A 26,995-nucleotide genomic window follows, 5' to 3' on the forward strand; every position below is an offset into this window, starting at 1 on the left:
CTCCCCTTTGACGTAACCCGGAAGGCTTATAACAGCACCTATCAAAAGGTTTGATTTTAACAGATTTGATTCACGATTTAGTACTGTTAAAACATTGTAAGCATCATTGTAATCATAGTCGTTTCATGGAATACAGTGTTTATGTTGACACTGGCTGTGGCATTGTCCAGTTTTAAATCACGCAGATACCATTTTCTGCCGCACGTCTGATCCATATATGCTGATCCATGTGCCTGCCCAGCTTTCGATCACTAGGATACCACTTTCTGTCTCCTTAAGACGCACGTGTTTGATCTATAAGTTTACGAGAGTGTTTTTGAGTTGTATCAAGGAGCCCTGTAAGACGCTCTTACACACGGAGACCTCTTTTATATCATTAAATTTTTTTGTTTATCTGACTAGTCCAAATGTTGACCAAGGCTGGGGTCAAATAATGAGTGAGTGAGTGAGTTGGGTTTAACCCCGCTTTTAACATTATTTCAGTTATATTACAGCGTGTCAGCTTAATATGGGAGGAAAGCCCGAAGTGATGCCACTTTGGTGAAACTCCCGAGCACGGGTATGGTGCTGACAAACCGAGAAACATAATCGGGGCGAACCGAGATTCGAACAAACAATCATAGGTTTCTGGCGTGCCAAAGGGATGCAACTCTGCACAGCAAATCGCAGCGACTTAGACGACTGGGCTACCCGTGCCCCCCGGGTCAAATAATGATTCTATCGTGACTTTAAAGAAACTTAAGTTGAATCACCTTACTGAATTGTGTCATTGTCACATGTTGGATTTTATGAGACCAGTGTTCATGATCAAACTATTTCTGCAAAAAAATCATTAAACCTTTTTTTATATTCCAGATGCCAGGACACTAAAAATCACAATGACGTAATTGTCATTGTGATAAATATGGAGGACTTTCCAAAATGCACTGTTACAGGATGTGATAACATTCGCATTCCAGGGTATAATGGACGATGTCAATCATGTTACAATGCATGTCATCAACAATTGCCTGAAATCACTATCAATCAAGCTTTGAGAAAGATTGAAGGTTTGAAAATCAGGCCTGACCCTGTGTGTCTGACTTCAGGCTGTAACAAGTCAGGTACCACTGCCAATGGACTTTGTCTCCAGTGCTACTTAAGGCAGGTTGATAGTGAAGGGCAGATGACCACTTTCCAGGAGTGTCATGTTACTGGTTGCAAGGAGTCTGGGTATAAAAAGTTGCATGGTTTTTGCAGAAGATGTTTTAGTGCTGGTCAGATTATAGATCGGTCAGTAATTAGGAATTCTTCAGCGGAGAAGGATCAACTATGCTTTACACCAAACTGTGAGTTTTATGGCCTGGAGGAACAGAATGGACAATGCAGCAGCTGCTTCAAGAACTACCTGGATAGGAAATCATTCACAAAGAGTCGTGCAGATTGTTCTGAAACTGCTCGGAAATCTTCAACAAAGAGTCGTGCAGATTGTTCTGAAACCTCTAGGAAATCATTCACAAAGAGTCGTGCAGATTGTTCTGAAACTGCTCGGAAATCTTCAACAAAGAGTCGTGCAGATTGTTCTGAAACCTCTAGGAAATCTTTAACAAAGAGTCGTGCAGATTGTTCTGAAACTGCTAGGAAATCTTTTACAAAGAGTCGTGCAGATTGTTCTGAAACTGATGGAAATGAGCAAAACGACTACAGTAACAGCAGACTGTCCAAGTTGAGTCATGCTGCTCCTCCAGACATCTATGAACCTGTCAACTCAGATGAATTATTTGGCAGTGGAGCTGACAAGATGGAACTGACGTCACCCGCAACCAGTACAAATTCATTCGGCCAACAAACAGAATTTACTGTCGGCCAACATGATTGCAAGATGCTGTGTGGCCGGAAATATGTAGCACAATGTGATCCTTATTGCATGACCTGTTGGGAAGCACTGAAACTGCAGCCAGTGGAGCAAGCAAGAATGGCACAGCATCCTTGCAATGATGTTCAACCTTCATGTAATCCTCCATCAGATTTGTTTAAGTCCTCAGGGTGTGAGAAGCCTCTGTGTCAAGGACCCTCAGAACAAGGTGAAGGAACTAAAGCCAATCCAATAGCAGATGATGAAGGTCAAGATTGGAGGAATCCTGAGTCACCCCCTTCTGGAACAAGCTCAGGGGAAGGTACTCCTACAAGGAATGTACCTCTTCCAGAGCATGGAACACAACAATGGTCTTTCAGTTCCTCAGTATGTCAGTTTTTAATTCAGTTGGTTGTAGATCAATCAGTGTTTCAATTCCCCACTGCCCGTGATCTGTCCTACTCTCTTGTTAACATTCTTGATCTCAACTTCAAACAAATATTGGTGCACTTGAACAAATTGTCATACTCTGTATGTGTGCAGACACAGGTTAAGTTTGATAGATAGTCATATAGGTCACTGTTGAGGAGGACAAAACAATAGTCAATCTTCTCAGTCCCTCACTTGTCCATCCGAATTTCAAGGTTGGCATTGGGGCACAGAATTGTGTCCCTTGGGCACCAGAGAAATCTATGATAATGGGTTCCAGTCCTGGTGTGCCTGTTTCTAGGTTTGTCAGCACCATACCTGTGCTCGTAGGTTTCACCAAAGTGGTAAACATCTAAGACCTGCATCGCTTCGGGCTTTATTCAACATTAAGCTGACACGCCATGATATAACTGGAATACTGTTCAAAGCAGCATTAAACCCAACTCACCACTCAAGGTTGTCAAGGATTAGAGAAAAGGAGGGAACCTCTGCCCTGTTGATAGGCATGAATGATGTTTTCAGGGTGTTCATTTGTGTTGTTGTATCAGTGAGTGAGTGGGTGAGTGAGTGAGTTTGGTTTTACAATGCTTTTAGCAATATTCCAGCAATATCACGGCGCTTACCCAAGTTGGGAATCGAACCTGGGTCTTCGGTGTGGCGAGTGAATGCTTTAACCACTAGGCTACCCGACCGCCCCGGTTGTTATATCAAGTCATGGACATTGAAAACTGCAGTAATGTGATTATTATCCATTACTGATGAATTTGTTGTAAGAATTCAGGTAACTTCAATAACTAGATATCCACACCCTGAATTGGTATATGTAAGTTTAACCTGTTTATATTGTCAGAACTTACATCAAATAGTCTAATAATAGTACTAGTGTACTTATTGTAACCCATGTGATTGAAATTGCCCATACACATGTAAATTGATATTTACTGATCTTATCTGAAAGATTTGGCAACACATGCATGTCAATAATATTTCAAATTTTATCATATATTTATACATGATATGTGTATGTCCATGATTAAGTGTTTTGTATTTCATGGTGTCATGATATAATCCATTGATCAATGATAATTGAAATGCTGCTCTGAGTAGACAGCCTGACCCAGTTTAAAATGACTGTCATGGCTGTTGTCTGGAGGGATCATCTTGTAAAATTACTTGGCCATTTATCATTACAGTAATATTGATGAATTTATTAATAAAACCCTTTTATTTCAATTTTGATAAGTAAATAACTAGCATGAGTTTTACAAACACAATATGAAACTCAACTCTGGTGTCATACCTCATGGCAGTTTGGATAGAAGCTAGAATTAAATCTGCTTGCCTGCCGAACAAGTGGTACTTTCTCTTTTCATCTCTGTTTAAGGGTGAACCAACTGATGATGAAAGTCCAGAAAAGAAGAGAATACATCTGAAGGTTGTACCCCTGGATACAGTTGGCTTCAGCAACTTGTGCACCTCCAGTGCCATCATTTGTTTGTGGAATAAGCACAGTGTTGATAATGGTAAATGATTTTATTTCCTCTCATTCTCAGCTATTGTCATGGTATTATTTTGAAAATGTATCAGGGTGTGAGGTCAGCTCTAGCAGCCTACACCCATCCCCTTGTCAGCTCTAGAAGCCTTCACTCATGCCCTTCTCAGCTCTAGAAGCCTTCACACATCCCCTTCTCAGCTCTAGAAGCCTTCACTCATGCCCTTCTCAGCTTTAAAAGCCTTCACTCATGCCCTTCTTAGCCCTAGAAGCCTTCACTCGTCCCCTTCTCAGCTCTAGAAGCCTTCACTCATGCCCTTCTCAGCTCTAGCAGCCTTTACTCATGCCCTTCTCAGCTCTAGAAGCTTGTACTCATCCCCTTCTCAGCTCTAGAAGCTTGTAATCCCTTCTCAGCTCTAGAAGCCTTCACTCATGCCCTTCTCAGCTCTAGAAGCCTTCACTCATGCCCTTCTCAGCTCTAGCAGCCTTCACTCATCCCCTTCTCAGCTCTAGAAGCTTGTAATCCCTTCTCAGCTCTAGAAGCCTTCACTCATGCCCTTCTCAGCTCTAGAAGCTTGTAATCCCTTCTCAGCTCTAGAAGCCTTCACTCATGCCCTTCTCAGCTCTAGAAGCTTGTAATCCCTTCTCAGCTCTAGAAGCCTTCACTCATGCCCTTCTCAGCTCTAGAAGCCTTCACTCATGCCCTTCTCAGCTCTAGCAGCTTGTAATCCCTTCTCAGCTCTAGCAGCCTATACTCATCCTCTTCTCAGCTCTAGAAGCCTTCACTCATGCCCTTCTCATCTCTAGAAGCCTTCACACATGCCCTTCTCAGCTCTAGAAGCCTTCACTCATGCCCTTCTCAGCTCTAGAAGCCTTCACACATGCCCTTCACAGCTCTAGAAGCCTTCACTCATGCCCTTCTCAGCTCTAGCAGCCTTCACTCATGCCCTTCTCAGCTCTAGAAGCTTGTACTCATCCCCTTCTCAGCTCTAGAAGCTTGTACTCATCCCCTTCTCAGCTCTAGAAGCCTTCACTCATGCCCTTCTCAGCTCTAGAAGCTTGTACTCATCCCCTTCACAGCTCTAGAAGCTTGTACTCATCCCCTTCTCAGCTCTAGCAGCTTGTACTCATCCCCTTCTCAGCTCTAGAAGCTTGTACTCATCCCCTTCTCAGCTCTAGCAGCCTACACTCATCCCCTTGTCGGCGCAAGAAGCCTTCACTCATGCCCTTCTCAGCTCTAGAAGCCTACACTCATCCCCTTCTCAGCTCCAGAAGCCTTCACTCATCCCCTTCTCAGCTCTAGCAGCCTTCACTCATCCCCTTCTCAGCTCTAGCAGCCTTCACTCATGCCCTTCTCAGCTCTAACAGCCTTCACTCATGCCCTTCTCAGCTCTAGAAGCCTTCACTCATGCCCTTCTCAGCTCTAACAGCCTTCACTCATGCCCTTCTCAGCTCTAACAGCCTTCACTCATGCCCTTCTCAGCTCCAGAAGCCTTCACTCATCCCCTTCTCAGCTCTAGCAGCCTTCACTCATCCCCTTCTCAGCTCTAGCAGCCTTCACTCATGCCCTTCTCAGCTCTAACAGCCTTCACTCATGCCCTTCTCAGCTCCAGAAGCCTTCACTCATGCCCTTCTCAGCTCTAGCAGCCTACACTCATCCCCTTCTCAGCTCTAGCAGCCTTCACTCATGCCCTTCTCAGCTCTAACAGCCTTCACTCATGCCCTTCTCAGCTCCAGAAGCCTTCACTCATCCCCTTCTCAGCTCTAGCAGCCTTCACTCATCCCCTTCTCAGCTCTAGCAGCCTTCACTCATGCCCTTCTCAGCTCTAGCAGCCTTCACTCATCCCCTTCACAGCTCTAGAAGCCTTCACTCATGCCCTTCTCAGCTCTAGAAGCTTGTACTCATCCCCTTCTCAGCTCTAGAAGCCTGTACTCATCCCCTTCTCAGCTCTAGAAGCTTGTACTCATCCCCTTCTCAGCTCTAGCAGCTTGTACTCATCCCCTTCTCAGCTCTAGAAGCTTGTACTCATCCCCTTCTCAGCTCTAGAAGCCTTCACCCATGCCCTTCTCAGCTCTAGAAGCTTGTACTCATCCCCTTCTCAGCTCTAGAAGCTTGTACTCATCTCCTTCTCAGCTCTAGCAGCTTGTACTCATCCCCTTCTCAGCTCTAGCAGCTTGTACTCATCCCCTTCTCAGCTCTAGAAGCCTTTACTTATCCCCTTCTCAGCTCTAGAAGCTTGTACTCATCCCCTTCTCAGCTCTAGAAGCCTTCACTCATGCCCTTCTCAGCTCTAGAAGCCTGTACTCATCCCCTTCTCAGCTCTAGCAGCTTGTACTCATCCCCTTCTCAGCTCTAGCAGCTTGTACTCATCCCCTTCTCAGCTCTAGAAGCTTGTACTCATCTCCTTCTCAGCTCTAGAAGCTTGTACTCATCTCCTTCTCAGCTCTAGCAGCTTGTACTCATCCCCTTCTCAGCTCTAGAAGCCTGTACTCATCCCCTTCACAGCTCTAGAAGCCTTCACCCATGCCCTTCTCAGCTCTAGCAGCTTGTACTCATCCCCTTCTCAGCTCTAGCAGCTTGTACTCATCCCCTTCTCAGCTCTAGAAGCTTGTACTCATCTCCTTCTCAGCTCTAGAAGCTTGTACTCATCTCCTTCTCAGCTCTAGCAGCTTGTACTCATCCCCTTCTCAGCTCTAGAAGCCTGTACTCATCCCCTTCTCAGCTCTAGAAGCCTGTACTCATCCCCTTCTCAGCTCTAGAAGCTTGTACTCATCCCCTTCTCAGCTCTAGAAGCTTGTACTCATCCCCTTCTCAGCTCTAGAAGCCTGTACTCATCCCCTTCACAGCTCTAGAAGCTTGTAATCCCTTCACAGCTCTAGAAGCTTGTACTCATCCCTTCTCAGCTCTAGAAGCCTTCACTCATGCCCTTCTCAGCTCTAGAAGCTTGTACTCATGCCCTTCTCAGCTCTAGAAGCCTTCACTCATGCCCTTCTCAGCTCTAGAAGCCTTCACTCATCCCCTTCTCAGCTCTAGAAGCCTTCACTCATGCCCTTCTTAGCTCTAGAAGCCTTCACTCATGCCCTTCTCAGCTCTAGAAGCCTTCACTCATGCCCTTCTCAGCTCTAGAAGCTTGTACTCATCCCTTCTCAGCTCTAGAAGCTTGTACTCATCCCCTTCTCAGCTCTAGAAGCTTGTACTCATCCCCTTCTCAGCTCTAGAAGCTTGTAATCCCTTCACAGCTCTAGAAGCCTTCACCCATGCCCTTCTCAGCTCTAGAAGCCTTCACTCATGCCCTTCTCAGCTCTAGAAGCTTGTACTCATCCCTTCTCAGCTCTAGAAGCTTGTACTCATCCCCTTCTCAGCTCTAGAAGCTTGTACTCATCCCCTTCTCAGCTCTAGAAGCTTGTAATCCCTTCACAGCTCTAGAAGCCTTCACTCATGCCCTTCTCAGCTCTAAAAGCCTTCACTCATGCCCTTCTCAGCTCTAGAAGCCTTCACTCATGCCCTTCTTAGCTCTAGAAGCCTTCACTCATGCCCTTCTCAGCTCTAGAAGCCTTCACTCATGCCCTTCTCAGCTCTAGAAGCTTGTACTCATCCCTTCTCAGCTCTAGAAGCTTGTAATCCCTTCTCAGCTCTAGAAGCCTTCACACATGCCCTTCTCAGCTCTAGAAGCCTTCACTCATGCCCTTCTTAGCTCTAGAAGCCTTCACTCATGCCCTTCTCAGCTCTAGAAGCTTGTACTCATCCCTTCTCAGCTGTAGAAGCTTGTAATCCCTTCTCAGCTCCAGAAGCCTACACTCATCCTCTTCTCAGCTCTAGCAGCCTTCACTCATCCCCTTCTCAGCTCTAGCAGCCTTCACTCATGCCCTTCTCAGCTCTAGAAGCCTTCACTCATGCCCTTCTCAGCTCTAGAAGCCTTCACTCATGCCCTTCTCAGCTCTAGAAGCCTTCACTCATGCCCTTCTCAGCTCTAGAAGCCTTCACTCATGCCCTTCTCAGCTCTAGAAGCTTGTACTCATCCCCTTCACAGCTCTAGAAGCCTTCACTCATGCCCTTCTCAGCTCTAGAAGCCTTCACTCATGTCCTTCTCAGCTCTAGAAGCTTGTACTCATCCCTTCTCAGCTCTAGAAGCTTGTAATCCCTTCTCAGCTCTAGAAGCCTTCACACATGCCCTTCTCAGCTCTAGAAGCCTTCACTCATGCCCTTCTTAGCTCTAGAAGCCTTCACTCATGCCCTTCTCAGCTCTAGAAGCCTTCACTCATGTCCTTCTCAGCTCTAGAAGCTTGTACTCATCCCTTCTCAGCTCTAGAAGCTTGTAATCCCTTCTCAGCTCTAGCAGCCTACACTCATCCCTTTGTCGGCGCAAGAAGCCTTCACTCATGCCCTTCTTAGCTCTAGAAGCCTTCACTCATGCCCTTCTCAGCTCTAGCAGCCTTCACTCATCCTCTTCTCAGTTCTAAAAGCTTGTACTCATCTTCTTCTCATCTCTAGAAGCCTGTACTCATCTTCTTCTCATCTCTAGAAGCCTGTACACATCCCCTTCTCATCTCTTGAAGCCTGTACTCATCCCCTTCTCAGCTCTTGAAGCCTGTACTCATCCCCTTCTCATCTCTAGAAGCCTGTACACATCCCTTTCTTAGCTCTAGAAGCTTGTACTCATCTCCTTCTCAGCTCTAGAAGCTTGTACTCAACCCTTTCTTAGCTCTAGAAGCCTCTACTCATCCCCTTCTCAGCTCTAGAAGCCTGTACTCATCCCCTTCTCAGCTCTAGAAGCTTGTACTCATCTCCTTTTCAGCACTAGAAGCCTTTACTTATCCCCTTTTCAGCTCCTGAAGTTTAGCATCTTGTCAAGGCAAGGGAGTTAACGGACTATAAAAGTCTTGTTTCCATCCGTGCCGAACTAGGCTGCAATTATGGAGTTGTCGATAAATTTCGTGTTGATTGCAAGTTTTGCAGAGCATGTGTACTATCAACTTAGCGTCAACAGATATTTTCCAAATATTTTCATGTTTTTAATCCAGGTGCTTATGTGATTTGAAGCAGTTCGCGGGGTAAATTGACAGTGCACATGCTCTGCAAATCTTGCAAATCTTGCAATCGACTGAAATTTACAAACCGGATGTCGATTTCGTTAAGCGATTTTTATTGGACAATGCATGGACTCGTTAGTCCAGCCAAAACCATCAAGCCCAGAAGTTCCAGCCTCATTTGTCAAGGGTGGAAACTCGACTTACAGTCAGTTAACTCCCTTGCCTTGGGAAGATGGAAGTTAAGAGACTTGAGGGTTCCTTAATACCGCAGGGTTCCTTCATACAATCATTTTATTCAACCTTATACCATGTATACTCTCCTGTTGGTCTGCCTGACCAGCTCAGTGTTGTGTCGCTGTGATGTTATGCTTAATGAGGTTACTGGTAATCTGATTGGTGAATAAGAGGTTTCAAATGACAATAACTACCTCTGATTGAAACAGCCAATTTGACAAACGCATCACTGCAGAAGTTAATGTTCATAGAAAAGAACTTCTTTCTCAGTCATGGTTGGTAGGAATTTTGCAATACTGATTGTTAATTAAAGTTTTCATAGTACATAGTTTTGTTTTTTACAATATTCAAAGTATTTGTGGCAATAGATGTTGGAAATTAACGCAATAGAAATCAACTGACTGAGTGTATTTCTAGTTTGGGGGACAACAGTGAGTGAGCTTGAAATTTTGCACCTTTCTATATCTGACTGCGACATCGTTCATTTCCAAAATATGTTTACTGGATGTAAGTCTACACTGAAAAAAACAGTATGTTTATCTCCTATCCTTCATGATTCAGATGAGGTAGAGTGGTTTATCCATTAACATTTGATTGTAGGTCACTGAGATATCTGTGTGAGTTGAGTCTGATACCATCCTATGGGAATCCAGTTGCAGAATTATGCCCCTTGGCTGTACAAGGATCTGCTCCAATTTTGATTCTTGATTTGTCAGCACAATACTGCATGCTCATGAGTAACTTTCAGGTGGATATGATAGACAATTACTGTTGAGGGCAGCTCGATCACTCATTAAAGTGTCATTATCAACTGTAATACATGTGTAATATCAACTGATAAGACCTAAGGATCTTGCACATATGTTCATTCTAGTATACTAGTCATCGACAGCCAAACTGATCTTACAAAAACATTTCAGGAACGCATCCTATGTTTGAGAAGATTGGAGAGGTTATTGCAACCGGAAAGATTGGCGAGTTCAGTAAGTACCCAGAGTGTAGAACATCCATGAGTTAAACCCATAAAAGATTGCAGTTCATAATTTGCAGCATAAGAAATTGGCACTAGTCCTATAGTCCTTGCCAAACTGACAAATTGTTAAGGTATCATAAGGACTAGTAGAATTTACCCTTTTTAAGGGTTTTGTTTTAGTGACTAGTAGACTAGAACAGTTAGCTTCTATCGCTGATTTGATGTTGGAAGAAAATCTTTATTCTGTAAGTTTTGTTTGTTTGTTTGTTGTTTGATGCCTCACTCAGCAATATTCCAGCTATATGATGATGGTCTGTAAATAATTGAGTCAGGACCAGACCAGTTATTGATATCATGAGCATTGATTCAGACAACTGGGATGACATGCATCAACCAAGTCAGCAAGTCTGACTACCCAATCCGCATAGTCGCCTCATGGGTTGCTGAAGACCTATTCTAACCTGAATCTTCACCGGTCAATTCCTTAAGTTTGTGGCCTGGGGAAATTAACAGGTCTGCAAGTCTTCCATCCAACAACTTCAACTTTTCCTTTATTTTAAAATATATCAAGACGATAAATGACAGCTGTGACAGTTATTCCAGCCCATACAAGATGAAATACAGGAAAGATGCTACCAATTAACAAACCTTCCTGTGAAAATCAATCTTTATCTTGTTCCTGACTATTCCCTGAATTGGGAATTCCATCAAGCTTTCTTCATGTTAATCTTGATGAGATACCAGCTGGAAGTTCTAGCAAGTTCCAATTGTTGTTCAAACAGCACTTTACTCAAACTGAAGCTGTATGTGACTGAATTGTGACTAATTACCCTTTCAACTATAGCTGGGACGATACACCAATGGGGCGATCTGATACGTATCATATTACCTTGCTCACAATCTGATACGTATCACTATACCTTGCCCACAATCTGATACATATCATATAACCTTGCTCACAATCTGATACGTATAATGATACCTTGCTCACAATCTGATATGTATCATGATACCTTGCTCACAATCTGATACGTATCACGATACCTTGCTCACAATCTGATACGTATCACGCTGCCTTGCTCACAATCTGATACGTATCACGCTGCCTTGCTCACAATCTGCTACGTATCACGCTGCCTTGCTCACAATCTGATACGTATCACGCTGCCTTGCTCACAATCTGATACGTATCACGATACCTTGCTCACAATCTGATACGTATCACGCTGCCTTGCTCACAATCTGCTACGTATCACGCTGCCTTGCTCACAATCTGCTACGTATCACGCTGCCTTGCTCACAATCTGATACGTATCACGCTGCCTTGCTCACAATCTGATACGTATCATGATACCTTGCTCACAATCTGATACGTATCATGATAACTTGCTCACAATCTGATACGTATCATGATACCTTGCTCACAATCTGATACGTATCACGATACCTTGCCCACAATCTGATATGTATCATGATACCTTGCTCACAATCTGATACGTATCACGATACCTTGCCTACAATCTGATATGTATCACGCTGCCTTGCTCACAATCTGATACGTATCACGCTGCCTTGCTCACAATCTGATATGTATCATGATACCTTGCCCACAATCTGATACGTATCATGATACCTTGCTCACAATCTGATACGTATCACGATACCTTGCCCACAATCTGATACGTATCATATAACCTTGCTCACAATCTGATACGTATCACGATACTTTGCCCACAATCTGATACGTATCATGATACCTTGCTTACAATCTGATACGTATCATGATACCTTGCTCACAATCTGATATGTATCACGATACCTTGCCCACAATCTGATACGTATCATATAACCTTGCTCACAATCTGATACGTATCACGATACCTTTCCCACAATCTGATACGTATCACGATACCTTGCCCACAATCTGATACGTATCATATAACCTTGCTCACAATCTGATACGTATCATGATACCTTGCTCACAATCTGATACGTATCATGATACCTTGCTCACAATCTGATACGTATCACGATACCTTGCCCACAATCTGATACGTATCATAAAACCTTGCTCACAATCTGCTACGTATCACGATACCTTGCCCACAATCTGATACGTATCATATTACCTTGCTCACAATCTGATACGTATCATATTACCTTGCTCACAATCTGATACGTATCATATTACCTTGCTCACAGTCTGATATGTATCATATGTATTTTGAATGATCTCAAAAACAGATTGCAAAGGATTTCAATATTCCTTTAAATGTGCTGTCTACATGGCATACATGTTGTGTTCATAATTTCTCATGTGTGCAATCGTATTGCTATGGATCTATGATACTATTACATGATCTGTCAGGCTGTCTGTGCCCCGCTGTCCAAAATGTCTGGATATCTCAAACTTACAACTTGGTCCCGCTAATTTCTAGATACTGTTGTCCGATTGTATCATAAAACAATGTTAGTTTCATTGACATAGGAACTAAGTGGGTGAACTACCACTTGATCACTGACAACAACGTTTACGTGTGTGGTTTTAATAAGCATCAGTCTTTGTCAATTTTCTAAGCGGCCAGAGGATTTATTACAGTGAAAGTAAGCACCATGTCTTTTACAGGAACATGTCTTCAGCATGACCAGGTGGTTGCAACAGGTGGAGGGAGGTCAGCAGCTACGTGTGTCGTCCACTGTAGATACCACCCTGTGACCAACAGACAGGTTGCAAATGCCCTCATCAGATGCCTGGAGTATATTGTCAGTAGGAGCGAGACAAAAGTTGTATTTCCTGTGATGTTCTCTGGTAGGAATTTGTTCCCTTTTAGTAATCCCTTATTCTAGCCACTGGGGTAGATTCTGTAAATTATAGTTCATTATTATCGCTTTCCAAGTACATGTACTACACTGACTTGTATTTAACTGAAAACAGGATTAATAAAGAGAAAAAGGCTTCAATGCTGTTAGTATACGATTGCTTTTAATGCACTGCTTGTGGATGGATGCAATTTGTCTGTTATGGAGTTACCGGTATGTTAATCTTAGCATTGTTTTATGCATGTAGGCCTAGGAACTTGTACATTCTGTGTTGTACTGATTACCGGCCTGAATTTAGTAGACTAGGAGGGACGAAACATAACTTCATCTTGTCAAGTTCTTGATGATGTCAGTATCCTTATATGTTCTGACATCTAGTTTGAATTACCTTTTTTCTGAATTCGAAAAACTTAACTTGACATACATTCTGATTGTGTCAGTGTCAGTTTGATGAGGTCCCACACTTCTTAAAGCCAAGGACACAGATTCCATTCCTCACATTGTTATGGGGCCTTTACACAGGATGGCCACATTTATGCCTCCTGTGTGTGACCATAAAATTGCCAGTCCTCATTGGAGGCTCAAAGGAGGCAGAATGGTTGCCTAGGTCGTTCCAAGGTGGTACGCAGGAGGTTCAGACATCGCCTTGGATGCCGTGAATTTTTTAACATGTTCCAAACAGTCGCACAAAGGTTGTCGAGGAGGTTGGTTGCTCAAAGGTGGCTACATGGAGGTAGAAGGGAGGCACAAGAGCAGAATGAAGGCACATTGGTCGCCCTATGGTCGCCCTATGGTCGCCAGGTAATAGATGCTTTCTGCTGCAAATTTTTCAGTCAATCTGGGCAATGCTTCTGCCTCCTTTGTGCCTCCTTTGGGCGACCAACAGCGTGCATTGAACGATGACTGTGGCGACCGCCATGCCTCCATTTGGCGACCATGGCAACCTTTGAGACAACATGGCAATGCTTCTGCCTGTTTTCTGCCTCCTTTGAGCTACCTGTAGTGCCTCCTCAGCCTGCCAGGGGAGGTCGGGTAGCCTAGTGGTTAAAGCGTTCGCTCGTCATGCCGAAGACCCGGGTTCGATTCCCGACATGGGTACAATGTGTGAAGCCCATTTAAGGTGTCCCCCGCCGTGATATCGCTGGAATATTGCTAAAAGCGGCGTTAAACCATACTCACTCACTCACTCCTCAGCCTGCCTATAAATAGAGGGCTTGTACGTGCAATGTTTCCTTGTGTTTGCAGACGTTGAACAACTGCTGAACAACTGCTGGAGCAGTTACATAGAAATGTGATTTTCTGGGTTAGGTGACCATTGAGCGTCCTGGCCAGTTGTTGATTGCTCAAAGGTGGCACAAAGGTGGCAGCCCTGTGTAAAGGGACCTTTACAGTGTGTGAAGCACATTTCTGGTGTTCATGCAGTGACATTGCTGGAATATTGCTAAAAGTGGTGTAAAGCCAGACTCACTCGCTCTTCAGACTGATGGTTAGGATGTCAAACTGGAATTCAAGATGGTATGCAATCCTAGGTATATCTAGAGCCTAGTATGCTGCCTCCTCTCCATGTAGGATGGGGTGTCCCAGTGTATGTGCGGATACCCTGCACACACACACAAACACACACAGACACAGAAACACACCCACACACCTATTTTTAGGCAAACTAAGCATTTATACCTTTTGAGATTTATAGTTGACTGGGTATACAAAATGTTTCTGTAATGATCAAAACCACCTGGATTTACAGCAGACATGATTACAGGAGTCAGGTTGATTTGCAGATTCTGTGACTTCATCTATCATTTGTATGTTAACTTGTAACAACAAAATGCACTCTGCTTTACCCTAAAGTTTGGTAGCATTTGCATTATCACTGGTTGCAATTTTTACAACACTGTTCTTGTTTGATTACAAGATGACCTGTGTGACAAGCCAGCTATGGCGATGCGGGCGACCATGTTTGCAATATCAAACATCCAGGTATCTACAAATTACACGCAGAACCTGGACAAGTTCTATTTATGTGTGGGCACTGAGGGCATGAAGACACAGTGCAAACAGGAATACAAGAAGATTAAGGCTGACAAGGACAGGAGCCGTTCTCGAAGCAGTCGTCCCAGTAGGTTCTGTTGTTGACAGGTGTTGAAAGGCACTGGTCTATAGTAGTTGTTCCGAGATTGTGCACTGGGGAATTCATGGGAGCAATTACTTTATGTGACAAAAGTTTTCCTGCTCATATTTATCAAAGCATGAGAAAGAAATAATGAAAACGTGTGATGTAATAACAAATCTTAAACTATGCATGAATGTATTTTTGTTATCATTGCAGTAGTTGAACATTTAATAACTTGCACATAGCTCTCTTGAGTGTTGTAACGCATGGCTGGGTTCATTATTCCCATATATGAAGTCTTACTGAACCTAGCCACAAAAATATGAAATGTGAGTTAGTAATGCATTCTCATGGCCAAAGGTCTCTTGCTGTATACCAACCAAACAATATGGTTCAGTATGACACCAATAGCTACGAGGGGCGTTCAGTATATCTTTTGCACTTTTATTTTTCAATATAATCTCCATTCACCTCAGTACACTTATTCCATTTGTCCTTCAAGCTTTTAATACCACTTTTATAGAAATGCGCAGATTGGCCCTCTAATTATGCCTCTGTGGCAGCCTTTATGTCCCCGTCATCCACGTAGGGCAGATTTCATTTCATTTCAACAGGAAATAGTCACTGGGGGCTAAGTCTGGGCTGTAGGGTGGGTGATTTAACTGTACAGCCCAGACTTAGCCCCCATTACTCTAATGGACTGTCAACAAGTTCCTGTGCACTCTTGATCAGCATACATTATCTCCTGGTGATTTCTTGAGTGCTGGTGAAAAGATGACATACAATGATAAAAGGTGAAAATATGCATCCCTCTTCCCAGCATCCTTCTGGAAAGGGGCGGTCGGGTAGCCTAGTGGTTAAAGCGTTCACTCTTCACGCCGAAGACCCGGGTTCGATTTCTGACATGGGTACAATGTGTGAAGCCCATTTCTGGTGTCCCCCGCCTTGATATTGCTGAAATATTGCTAAAAGCAGATTAAAACCATACTGCCCCCGCAACCTTCTGGAAAAGTTGTATCTGCCCCTGCATGCTTCTGGAAATGTTGTATCTGCCCCTGCATGCTTCTGGAAATAATGTATCTGCCCCTGCATGCTTCTGGAAATGTTGTATCTGCCCCCGCATTCTTCTGGAAAAGTTGTATCTGCCCCCGCATCCTTCTGGAAATGTTGTATCTGCCCCTGCATGCTTCTGGAAATGTTGTATCTGCCCCTGCATCCTTCTGGAAATAATGTATCTGCCCCTGCATGCTTCTGGAAATGTTGTATCTGCCCCCGCATTCTTCTGGAAAAGTTGTATCTGCCCCCGCATCCTTCTGGAAAAGTTGTATCTGCCCCTGCATGCTTCTGGAAATGTTGTATCTGCCCCTGCATGCTTCTGGAAAAGTTGTATCTGCCCCTGCATCCTTCTGGAAATAATGTATCTGCCCCCACATCCTCCTGGAAATGATGTATCTGCCCCCGCATCCTTCTGGAAATGATGTATCTGTCCCCGCATCCTTCTGGAAAAGTTGTATCTGCCCCTGCATGCTTCTGGAAATGATGTATCTGCCCCTGCATCCTTCTGTAAATAATGTATCTGCCCCCACATTCTTCTGGAAAAGTTGTATCTGCCCCCGCATCCTTCTGGAAATGATGTATCTGTCCCCACATCCTTCTGGTAATGATGTATCTGCCCCTGCATCCTCCCGGAAATGTTGTATCTGTCCCCGCATCCTTCTGGAAATGATGTATCTGCCCCTGCATCCTTCTGGAAATGATGTATCTGCCCCTGCATCCTTCTGGAAATGATATATCTGCCCCTGCATCCTTCTGGAAATGATGTATCTGCCCCTGCATCCTTCTGGAAATGTTGTATCTGTCCCCGCATCCTTCTGGAAATGATGTATCTGCCCCCGCATCCTTCTGGAAATGATGTATCTGCCCCTGCATCCTCCTCGAAATGATGTATCTGCCCCTGCATCCTTCTGGAAATAATGTATCTGCCCCTGCATGCTTCTGGAAATGTTGTATCTGCCCTCGCATCCCTCGGGAAATGTTGTATCTGCCCCCGTATCCTTCTGGAAATGTTGTATCTGCCCCTGCATCCTTCTGGAAATGTTGTATCTGCCCCCGTATCCTTCTGGAAATGTTGTATCTGCCCCTGCATCCTTCTGGAAATGTTGTATCTGCCCCTGCAGCATGAAACTGAAAGTGGGGGATGGTTCATTGTAAAGACGTGAACAAAATTGGGTTTGAATTTCAATACCTGTACTATCATTGTATACATGCCTGTACTATCATTGTATACATACATACCTGTACTGTTATATTCATATCAGTTCTATTATTTTGTATTTCAGAATGTCTCACTTGCAAGACGAAGCCTGCATGTAAGGGCATACTTCATCTTAAAACCTTGTCTGAAGTTCACACAAATCTAAAAGGAGAACCAGCCATGAAGATCTGGGTAGAGAATAGGTCTTCAGCAACCCATGCTTGCTGTAAAAGGCAACTATTTATGTTGTAAGAGGCGACTTACAGGATAGTGTAGTCAGGCTAGCTGACTTGGTTGATGCACGTCATCATTTCCCAATTGCACAGATCAATGCTTATTATATCAATCACTTGATTGTCTGGTCGAGACTCCATTATTTACATACCACCGTCATATAGCTAGAATATTGCTGAGTGCAGTGTTAAACAAACATAAAAGGAGAACCTTAAAACATTTCAGTCTTGACAAAGGAGATACAGTGTATGTTTACAGGTTATTAGTGCAGTCTAATAACAGATCATGTATATACATGTACTTGATAATATTGCTCATGTTTTACACTTTAAGTACAATTTAGCATTTAGTTTTAATAACAATTTTTGAGTCCGTCCCGTGAAAGCCTCACATGAAAGGAAATAGGGAGATGTATGAGGGTACGTTTCCTCATTGCTCCCTGATCATGTTACTACATATATACTACTCAAAAGAAGTTGGGGGCATGGTTGACCCAGTCATCTTGGGCATTGCAATTATTTGCTTTGCAGAGTTGCCTCCCTTGGGCACATCAGAAAACTATGGGGGTCCAATCCCATTTTTCCCCTGACTATGTTTTTAGGTTCGTCAGCACCATACCCATGCTCGTGGGTTCCACAGGAGTGTTAAAGTTTGATACCTGCATCGCTTTCCTCTCACATTAAGCTGACAAGCTGTGAAATGGGTTGAATTAAACCCAACCATCTCATTAAATTTACAGAAGTTAAACAACACCCAATATTTCACATGACTATCACTAACCTGGCATGTCATGAGATATTAACTACAGTCATATGAAAATCAAGTGTTCTACAACTCCTTTTGACTAGTACAGTAAACTACGGTTATAACAAACTTAAAGTGACCACTAATTTTAGTTCGTTATAACCATGGTTCGTTATAAGCATATATTCATATACAGCAAATAGACGGGATAAAAACACATTTCGTTATATCCGTCAGTTTGTTATAAGCATATTCGTTATAAACATAGTTTACTGTATATTAAATCAACTTGTTCTTCTCAATGTTCATATATGTTCAAAACCATGGAAGCATTGTCTACAAGCAATTAATTCCCAGTTCCCCACCCCAATATATCAGTTGTTGGTTCCAAAGCAGTAGCAAACAAACACAAAAATATCATTTAGGAGGTAGTTTAACTTTATCATTAATTAAAGATGTATCACTGTGTCCTTTACAGTCAAATGTCCCACATTGAAGCAAGTTTTGAATGACCACAGAATATTATTGTATTGTATGTGTCCTGTTTTCTTCAGCGAAGTTGAAGCCTCTCTCCGGTTCATGCATGGATGCATGTGCCGTGTTCTGTATCCAGTGCTTGCAGCAGGGCCGACACACACAACTGAACTGCCTCGAACATGGACGATGCTTCTCCCCCATAGGTAATGACTAACAGAGCATTGTCATTCCCGAATCATGGCATTTTGCGAAGGAACAAAGTTTAGTCTGCTCTTGGAAGCTCAGGCAACGAGCATTTCATTTTCTGAGAATGGCAGAAGTCATTTGTCAAGACAACTAGAAAGACTCAAATAAATACCACAATCGGAAATTGCTACGATACTTAATAATCATGCTCTTCTTGTTATGGAGGATGTCTAATGATATGTTCGCTCCTCAGCTAGAGCTGTCATGTATTGCAAGTCCTTTAATAACATCTATCAAGTCATTCCATCGCCAGTATGAATCAGCTGAGAAACATAGGCGTAAAGACTAATTTCCAAAATGAAAGGGTACTACCACAACCTTCTTTAAGCTTTAACGTCACTGCTCTTTTACCTCATCCCATGACATCATGGCATTCACTGAGATGCTGCTGCAGGTCAGTAATTAAGATGAATACATAGTTGTGCACGATTGGTATCCAGTTACTTTATAACTTAAAAATCATCGTCTTTGTACTGATGAATGTTTTATATAAAATATTTTTACAAGTCAAATACTATTATATGTTAATTATGCAAAATTATTAACAAGGTGAGAGATTTGCTTACATGTCTGTATGTAAACTAGGCATGGTAGTAAATAAGTACACGAGGCACAAAAACATGCACAATAACCCTTTCATTTTTTAAGGAAACTTAGATTAAAACCATTCTGATTTGAGAAATTTCAAGAAAATGTTACTGTCAATACAGACTTGTCCCCCCCTTTACTGCTGTATCTGAAAATGTAACTGTGTTGTACGAATGTTCTTAGGCAGTTGCTTCAGGATCCCCAGGGCAGAATATGTCCCAGTGACCCTGCTTGTCATGAAATCCCCATGATGAAGGAATAGATGAATACAGAGTGTGCCAAGGTTCCTGTTCCACAAAGCATCGTCATTACTACCATTTTTAACATAGACTACAGATATGGTTGGCCTCTACTGAATGGTTGCTCTCATCGCCTGATGGCACTGGTTGTTGTTCATGGCCAGTATGTCGACCTTTCTGAAGCATTGGTTGCAAGTAATAGCCGATAACCCCCTAGCTTACTTTGCTTTGCTCGTATTATTCCGTGAGAGAAGTTTCTGTTCCAGTGACAACACCATGGGTGGAGGCTTATCCATCTTCCCGAGGCAAGGGCGTTAACTGACTATAAAAGTCCAGTTTCCACCCTGGACGAACTAGGCTGGAATTCCTGGGCTCGACCGTAGCGCCACCAGTGGTTATTATGAGTTATGTCCCTTCTAAGCCTCTCCTATGGACCAATCAGATTCCACCTTTCATATCACTTGCATTTGTTTCAAACAAAATGGTGCCGCCAAGTCAAAATGATCTGCTTGATAATCAAGATCTATATTGTGATAAAACGGGTCTTACATAGCGAAGTGCATCAAATCACTTGAGCACCTTGATTAAAAACATGAAAAGACTTGGAAAATATCTGTTGACAACGAGTTGGCAGTACACATGCTTTGCAAATACTGCGATCGACAGAAATCTGCATGACATTTGACAAACCAGATTTCGATTCCGTTGCGCGATTTTGATTGGACTATGCATAGACTTGTTAGCCCAGATAAAATGTAACTCCATAATACCAGCCTAGTTCGACAAGGGTGGAAACTGGAATTTTATAGTCAGTTAACTCACTTGCTTCGGGAAGATGAGGTTTATCATGTGACCAGACTTGTTTATAAACAAACGCACTTATTCTGAAATAAGACCAGAGGGGCCTAATATGCTACTACAACTGCGACAGTGAGGTGCGTGACAATATAGCTTTACACATCAAAGTGATGGTATCACTTGTTCTCCGTAAAGCTTCGATGACAGCACACAGAGGATGAATGTGTAGAAGGAAATAGTTTCTATGTTTTAAGGTACTTTCGGAAGCTGGCAATCAATATTTTGAAACTCATCTGTAAGAATGCACACAAGCTTTCCCTATAAGTTGCCTCTGATAAAAAAATAGGTTATTATATTAGAAAGACAGTAGATCTGCGCAGCGCTTGGGTTGTCAGAGATCTATTGTTTTGATTTGAGGATTGAATCATGCATGAACTGTAGGTGTGACATCACACTCCTAAATTATTTCATGCATGATTTACAAATCCCCAGAACCATTGTCCTACTGGCCCCTTATGTTCACCGGCTGAATGTTTACAGGCCACTGTGATATATCTTAAAACATCTACTTCAAACAGAGATAGTTTTATATCCAAGACAAGGCAGTTGTAACTATGATCTCGAAATATTGTCTTGTTCACAAGATAATTTATAATTTTTTTGTTTTGAACAGGTCACAAGAATACGTATGCGTTACTTGTAGCTGGGTATGACAACAGAGAAGACGTAGCCAAGCTGTTTGTTGCTGATGTACGGGACATGGTGCGGACTTTAGAGGATGAAGCAGTGATTGGCATCAGGTGAGAGGGTCTTGTGCAACGTCTACCACGGTCAGACTGATACAGATGCGGAACATTATCACATCGCCAAAATATTCACTTGGTTCATTGTCTATGAGGAGTTTGCCTTTTACAAGGTAGAGATCATTAGCCGAGTGTGTTTCTGTATCATTATATCATACATTAGGGATACACTTTGTATCATGATATGTGCGATATAGAAACACGCAAGGATAATAGATTCTTTAACATATAATGTCATTCTTATAATAATGGATATTTAAAGGGGCGCTGATCTAAAGCAATTCCACAGGACTGGTTCTTGCCTTTGTTATTGTTTATCTCCGTGAGAACCTGGATGATACATGCAGACCTGTGCTGCGCCATTCGTAAGCACATTTATCACTTTTATTGATTGTATAAGGGCGTTTGGTCACATTGATCAACAAAATGAAATACAGTTTTGGAAATAATAAGGAGATGTAGGTATTTTTGCTAATCCTTGCATAATTAATCTTTTGTGATGTTTTTAAGCCCCTTTAACTGTCTTAATTATTTTAAATCAATCTGTTAAATGAATGGACAGATATTTCAGTCATTTTGTAAAACAACTGAAATATTCAGACATTTTATAAATTGCCTGAGTAAATCACATTTTACAAATTGACTGTAATATATACACACTTACAAAGGAAAAGACTTGTGAAAACAACGTTTATCGCTGATCGAAGAACTTCCTAACCATGACGTAGAGGAACGAGAATGATTCCGTTCAATGCTACAGCAAATGAAGGAAAACAAAATGAAAACATCATAATTACAACCTACCAAAGTTATATGTATAATTTTAGGCAGCCTCCTTGTTCGAGGAATGTATCTGTGAATATCCACATAAAGGAACAATATCCCAGACGTCTGCAGCTGTACAAAGAAACTTATTGGATGCCATGTGTCTCTAAAACAATCAGATATTTTTAATATATATTGTCCTGCTATGTGATAACCTGTGTTCGTTTGTCAACTGATCACTTAGTTTGTTTCAGTTGTTTCACATAAGTGTCAAGTCTCAAAGGTCAGCTGAGAAAGCCCACGTGACAACTATTTTTATAGTGTCTACAGTTCTTAAAAACAATCCACCTAGTTAGATAACAATGAGCAATCAATCAACATATTATCGGTTAACCCTTTGAACAAAGTAAGTTGTTTTTACATCGGCACTACACGCCATGATATCAGTGTATTCCCTTAGCTTCAGTAAACCTACATATGTAAACTCTTACTTTTGTCATATCAATTGGGCAAGATAACAGTCATTATTAATCAAGCAACATATTTTACAAAAAAGTAAATCAACTGATCAATCATTTCTTGCTGGGCTGCCACGTGCATATTACATAGCACACATTTCACCTCACTCAAAACCTGGATTTAGATTGAATAATTACCCCAGACACAAGAAATGCCAAATGGGAACCTTTATCAGGTAATCTGAGCAGTGCTACCACTAATTATACCTGTAATAAATTCATTAACTGAGCATCAAGTGAATTACGACAAATTCACTGTTAATGACATCAAGGGATTAGTAATTGTATTATCCACACTGTCCGAAGTACAAAATTGCTTTCACTGCAGAGATACTTTTACATCACAGGTCACCAATCAGCGTTCAAAAATGTGTAAAACAAATATTGCCTCCATGTCTATTTACGCTGTCTTTACAGACGGTAGCCCAGTCTCTTGTCAGACTCAGTTGCGTTAGCGAGCAAATCGACTCACGGCAGCTACTGAGCCCTAGTGGCCAGTGTCGGACAGCCGAGAGGATGCCAGAGATTAGTGCCCCTTTAAGATGTAATTTCACTGAATGAAGTAGCTGTAGAAACAGCGTATGAATACAATCTTCAGTTAACTGTCTAATGTATCATTTAGTGCCCAATGACTTGCAGCAATGTTTGTTGTCTTGTTTCGGCGACATATTTGGAAAACCCTGTCTGAATATATTGTGAACATCAGTCAATCTTTATGAATTGGTTTATCACATCAATAACGATCCTTTATATGATAATTTGGTTTATGACTGTAAACATGGTAAATAATGTAATTGTGTTATCACATTAAAATCTGAAAGCCAAGAAATCAAAATTCAGACCAAAGTCATGAAAAAAATGTCTTCTTGTTGAAATCTAGTTAGGGGCTGTGATATTTGGCTTACCCAAACTGAAATGATAATTAAAATTAAAAGTCCAGTTTCCACCCTTGCCGAACTAGGCTGGAATTACTGGGCTCGATTGTAGCGCCACCAGTGGCTATTACCAGTTATGTCCCTTCTAAGCCTCTCCTATGGACCAATCAGATTCCACCTCTCGTATGACTTGCGTTTGCTTCACACAAATGGAAGTGCCCAGTCAGGACGATCTGATCGTTAATCAAGATCTATATTGTGATAGAACGGGTCTTACATCTCGACCCGTCAATGCATCAAATCACGTGAACACCTTGATTAAAAACATGAAAAGATTTGGAATAATATCTACTGACGAGTTGGTGGTGCACATGCTTTGCAAATACTGCAATCGATTGAAATCTGCACGACAGATTACGAACCGAATTTCGATTTTTGTGCACGATTTTGATTGGACTATGCATAGACTCGTTAGTCCAGCCAAAATGTAACTCCATAATACCAGCTTAGTTCGGCAAGGGTGGAAACTGGACTTTTATAGTCAGTTAACTCACTTGCCTCGGGAAGATGTTGATGGAAAAGAGCCAATATACTTCCCTTTATCCAGTGCATTTGGATACACATTTGTTTATTTCAGAAATTCAGCACACGATAAGCAAGTTACCAAAGATGTGTTCCGATTGATTTCTCAGTTGGCCATATGAAATATATATATCCCGCCTATGATCGGTTACATGGAAAATAAATGCCCGCTCCTCAACCAATCCGAAGCTATATTTTAATGTAATTAGTCTTGTCTTTACCTTCCATGTAAAATACCTGAATTGTATTGATCAATAACGTTTTTGATTTATTTGAAAACAATTGCCCAGCCATCATGGCAAAAGACATTTTGCTGATCTCTGTCCAATCTCTATAATCTCTGCAATTCAAGCTCCTCACAGCAAAACGGCACCACATAATGTACATTAACATTGACTTTAGATGTACATGATGCATGAGTTTAAGTATAAACAACTTGTCTTCTGGCAATTGGCAAAAAGTAATGCTTTGTATCTCAGCCTCTGTTATCAACTTGTGATGATGATAAATACGGTGGTAAGAACTTCATTGGTGAATACGGTTTGATGAACCCTGTGTGTGTGTCCGGTCAGCTCCAGGACAGAAGGCGCAACAACTGTATTCCCCTTGTGATAAACCTGCCACTTATTATATTTCAATGTTTGATATGAATGTATGTGCAGTTGGAATGTGTGTAGAATATTTTGTTAATTATATTCCATAATCTTGTTTACCCTTGCACTAGATCTAATATTCCTGAAAAGTTCAGGTAAGGAACTATGGCTGGGACGAGTCCAAATTGACTACCCAGGTAACAGACCCCTATTACCCAACCATACCCAGGTACCCATTGTAGGTCTGAAGAGATAGGTACAAAATGTCCAAATGGAAATTGTTTTACTGCAGCCATGGCAAAGTCTATTTACATACACGTATAAAATGATCTCATCATGCATACACTGAAGTTCATAGACGCTTTATCCCTGCTCGAAACATACAAAAGTCAGAACGAATGCTTGCATAGTTAGAAAGAAATGTGAATTAGCTATACTTGTAGTGTAACCATGGAGTTTATTGTTATTGTCATTAAACAGTATGTCACGTGATTAACCACTGGTTTGTTGTAGTCCTATGGGTATCCGGCTCCTACTCAGTACCCACCCGACCTGAGTACCCGAGTTACCCGTCCCAGCCCTAAAAGGAACCACCCCCTCATAGACATATATGTCCCAAATCCTTGCACTGTAAATCAAGTCTGGAGGACAAATTTTCAAAGTTTAATTGGTCTTAAAGAGCTGCATGGGGATATCTGTGCGATAATGTTTACTTTTGTGTCTATCCATAGGAAAGAGAACATTCAAGTCATACAAGCAGAAACTCCAGGGAAAAAGGATGACGTGAAAACAAAACTGATCAATGCTTTTAAAGAAATCCGCAAAGGGCTACGCAAAGACAAGGATCATGCAAGGTTCTTTTTCTACTATTCTGGACATAACACAATGGCTGCCCTGAAATTAGGGGGAAGAGAAAATGTGATTACTCCGAAGGAATTGAAAGGAGAGCTGAAGAAGTTACCTGTTGAAAGCATCATCATCATCCTAGACTGTTGCTACAGTGCAGGAGCGGATATTATTCCAGATGACAATGGGGAAGATTTCACGTCGTCGCTTAGCAGCTGCTCCAAGGATGATTCCGAACCTGTCTCATATATCCCCAAATTATGGAATCTGGAGAGCGGTGATGATTGCGGAGACAAAGGGGATGGAAGAAAGGTGTATCAATGGTCGTCATCGAGACACAAAGAAAAGTCATCGTACAGCAAAAAGAGGGGAGGGAGTTTCTTTACGATATCGATTGTGAAAGCAATGAACGGAAAGTGTCCTCTTAAGAGTGTTCCTTGTCAAAATTGTAAAACATTTCAATCGAAAGTCAGGAATCAAGATGGAGTTTTTCTGGAAGCACTTCATGAAACTGTTTGTTACCATGTTAAGACGTTAGCCAATAAGGACGACAAGAATCAGAACCCAAAGTTGGACAGCAATGATGATGATGACATCCTTTTGTCATTCCACACATTCCCTCAGTGAGAAAATGAGATTAACACTGACCGTGGATGATCCTGCAAAGTTTGTGTGTTGTTTAACACTGCACTCAGCAGTATTCCAGTTATATGACGACAAGTTAATAATCTGGAACAGCCAACAAATGATTGATATTATGAGCAACGTTGGGTTAAGATGATATACGATCAATGAGTCTGACCACCAGATTCAAGTTTACACAAAATATAGAACTTCTTCCAGGACATGGCCTGGAATTGGTTAACATCCAATACCCTGACTTCAAAGTAGCATTGTGATCTCATAGAATCTTCTCTTGCATATTTTGGTGCATTCATGTTTAAACTGTCATTATGACCTTTCTGATCTAATGTTGTCAATATCATGTGAGCTACAGAGCTAGCTTTGGCTCCATTAAGAAAAAACCCACAATATTTGATGAATTAAGGAATCAAATTCCTTTATTTTTTTGGTTTTTCCATGAATTAGATATCCTCTCTGTTGATATTGTGCAATAAAATTTTCTTGGAATTATTTTTGTTTCAATTATTCCACTATGCAGCTGATACAGAGACTCAGGGCATCTCCATATGATGTGTTTGTGTCTACCTTGGTTATCTCATAGGTTTCAGGTTAGAATTATTCCCGACATGGGTACAATGTGTGAAGCCCATTTCTGGTGTCCCCCGCCATGATATTGCTGGAATATTGCTAAGAGCCACATAAAACCATACTCACTCACTCACTCACTCACTCAGTGACACACTCACTCAGTGACTCACTCACTCCAGGTTAGAATTATTCCCGACATGGGTACAATGTGTGAAGCCCATTTCTGGTATCCCCCGCCATGGTATTGCTGGAATATTGCTAAGAGCGACGTAAAACCATACTCACTCACTCACTC

General features: G+C 42.0%; 1 protein-coding gene across 1 annotated transcript; it reads left to right on the forward strand.

Annotated features, from left to right (window-relative positions):
• Positions 1 to 26,572, forward strand: LOC139476733 (uncharacterized). Its single transcript, XM_071259433.1, has 10 exons — positions 1 to 48; positions 856 to 2,221; positions 3,648 to 3,786; positions 9,941 to 10,003; positions 12,620 to 12,802; positions 14,729 to 14,932; positions 17,266 to 17,295; positions 18,713 to 18,838; positions 21,180 to 21,306; positions 25,374 to 26,572. Exons 2-10 carry the CDS (start codon positions 905 to 907, stop codon positions 26,113 to 26,115), a joined length of 2,931 nt encoding a protein of 976 aa, XP_071115534.1. The 5' UTR covers positions 1 to 48; positions 856 to 904; the 3' UTR covers positions 26,116 to 26,572.
• The last annotated feature ends 423 nt before the right edge of the window (positions 26,573 to 26,995 follow it).

The sequence above is a fragment of the Haliotis cracherodii genome, unplaced genomic scaffold (genome assembly GCF_022045235.1).
Source record: "Haliotis cracherodii isolate W230 unplaced genomic scaffold, xgHalCrac1.p SCAF_1, whole genome shotgun sequence".
In the NCBI taxonomy this organism is placed as follows: domain Eukaryota; kingdom Metazoa; phylum Mollusca; class Gastropoda; order Lepetellida; family Haliotidae; genus Haliotis; species Haliotis cracherodii.

Coding starts and splice junctions, on each gene's coding strand:
- LOC139476733 (XM_071259433.1), top strand. CDS start 905: ATGGAGGACTTTCCAAAATGCACTGTTACAGGATGTGATAACATTCGC. Junction 14,933..17,265: donor TTCTCGAAGCAGTCGTCCCA/GTAGGTTCTGTT, acceptor TTTGTATTTCAG/AATGTCTCACTTGCAAGACG. Junction 18,839..21,179: donor ACGATGCTTCTCCCCCATAG/GTAATGACTAAC, acceptor TGTTTTGAACAG/GTCACAAGAATACGTATGCG.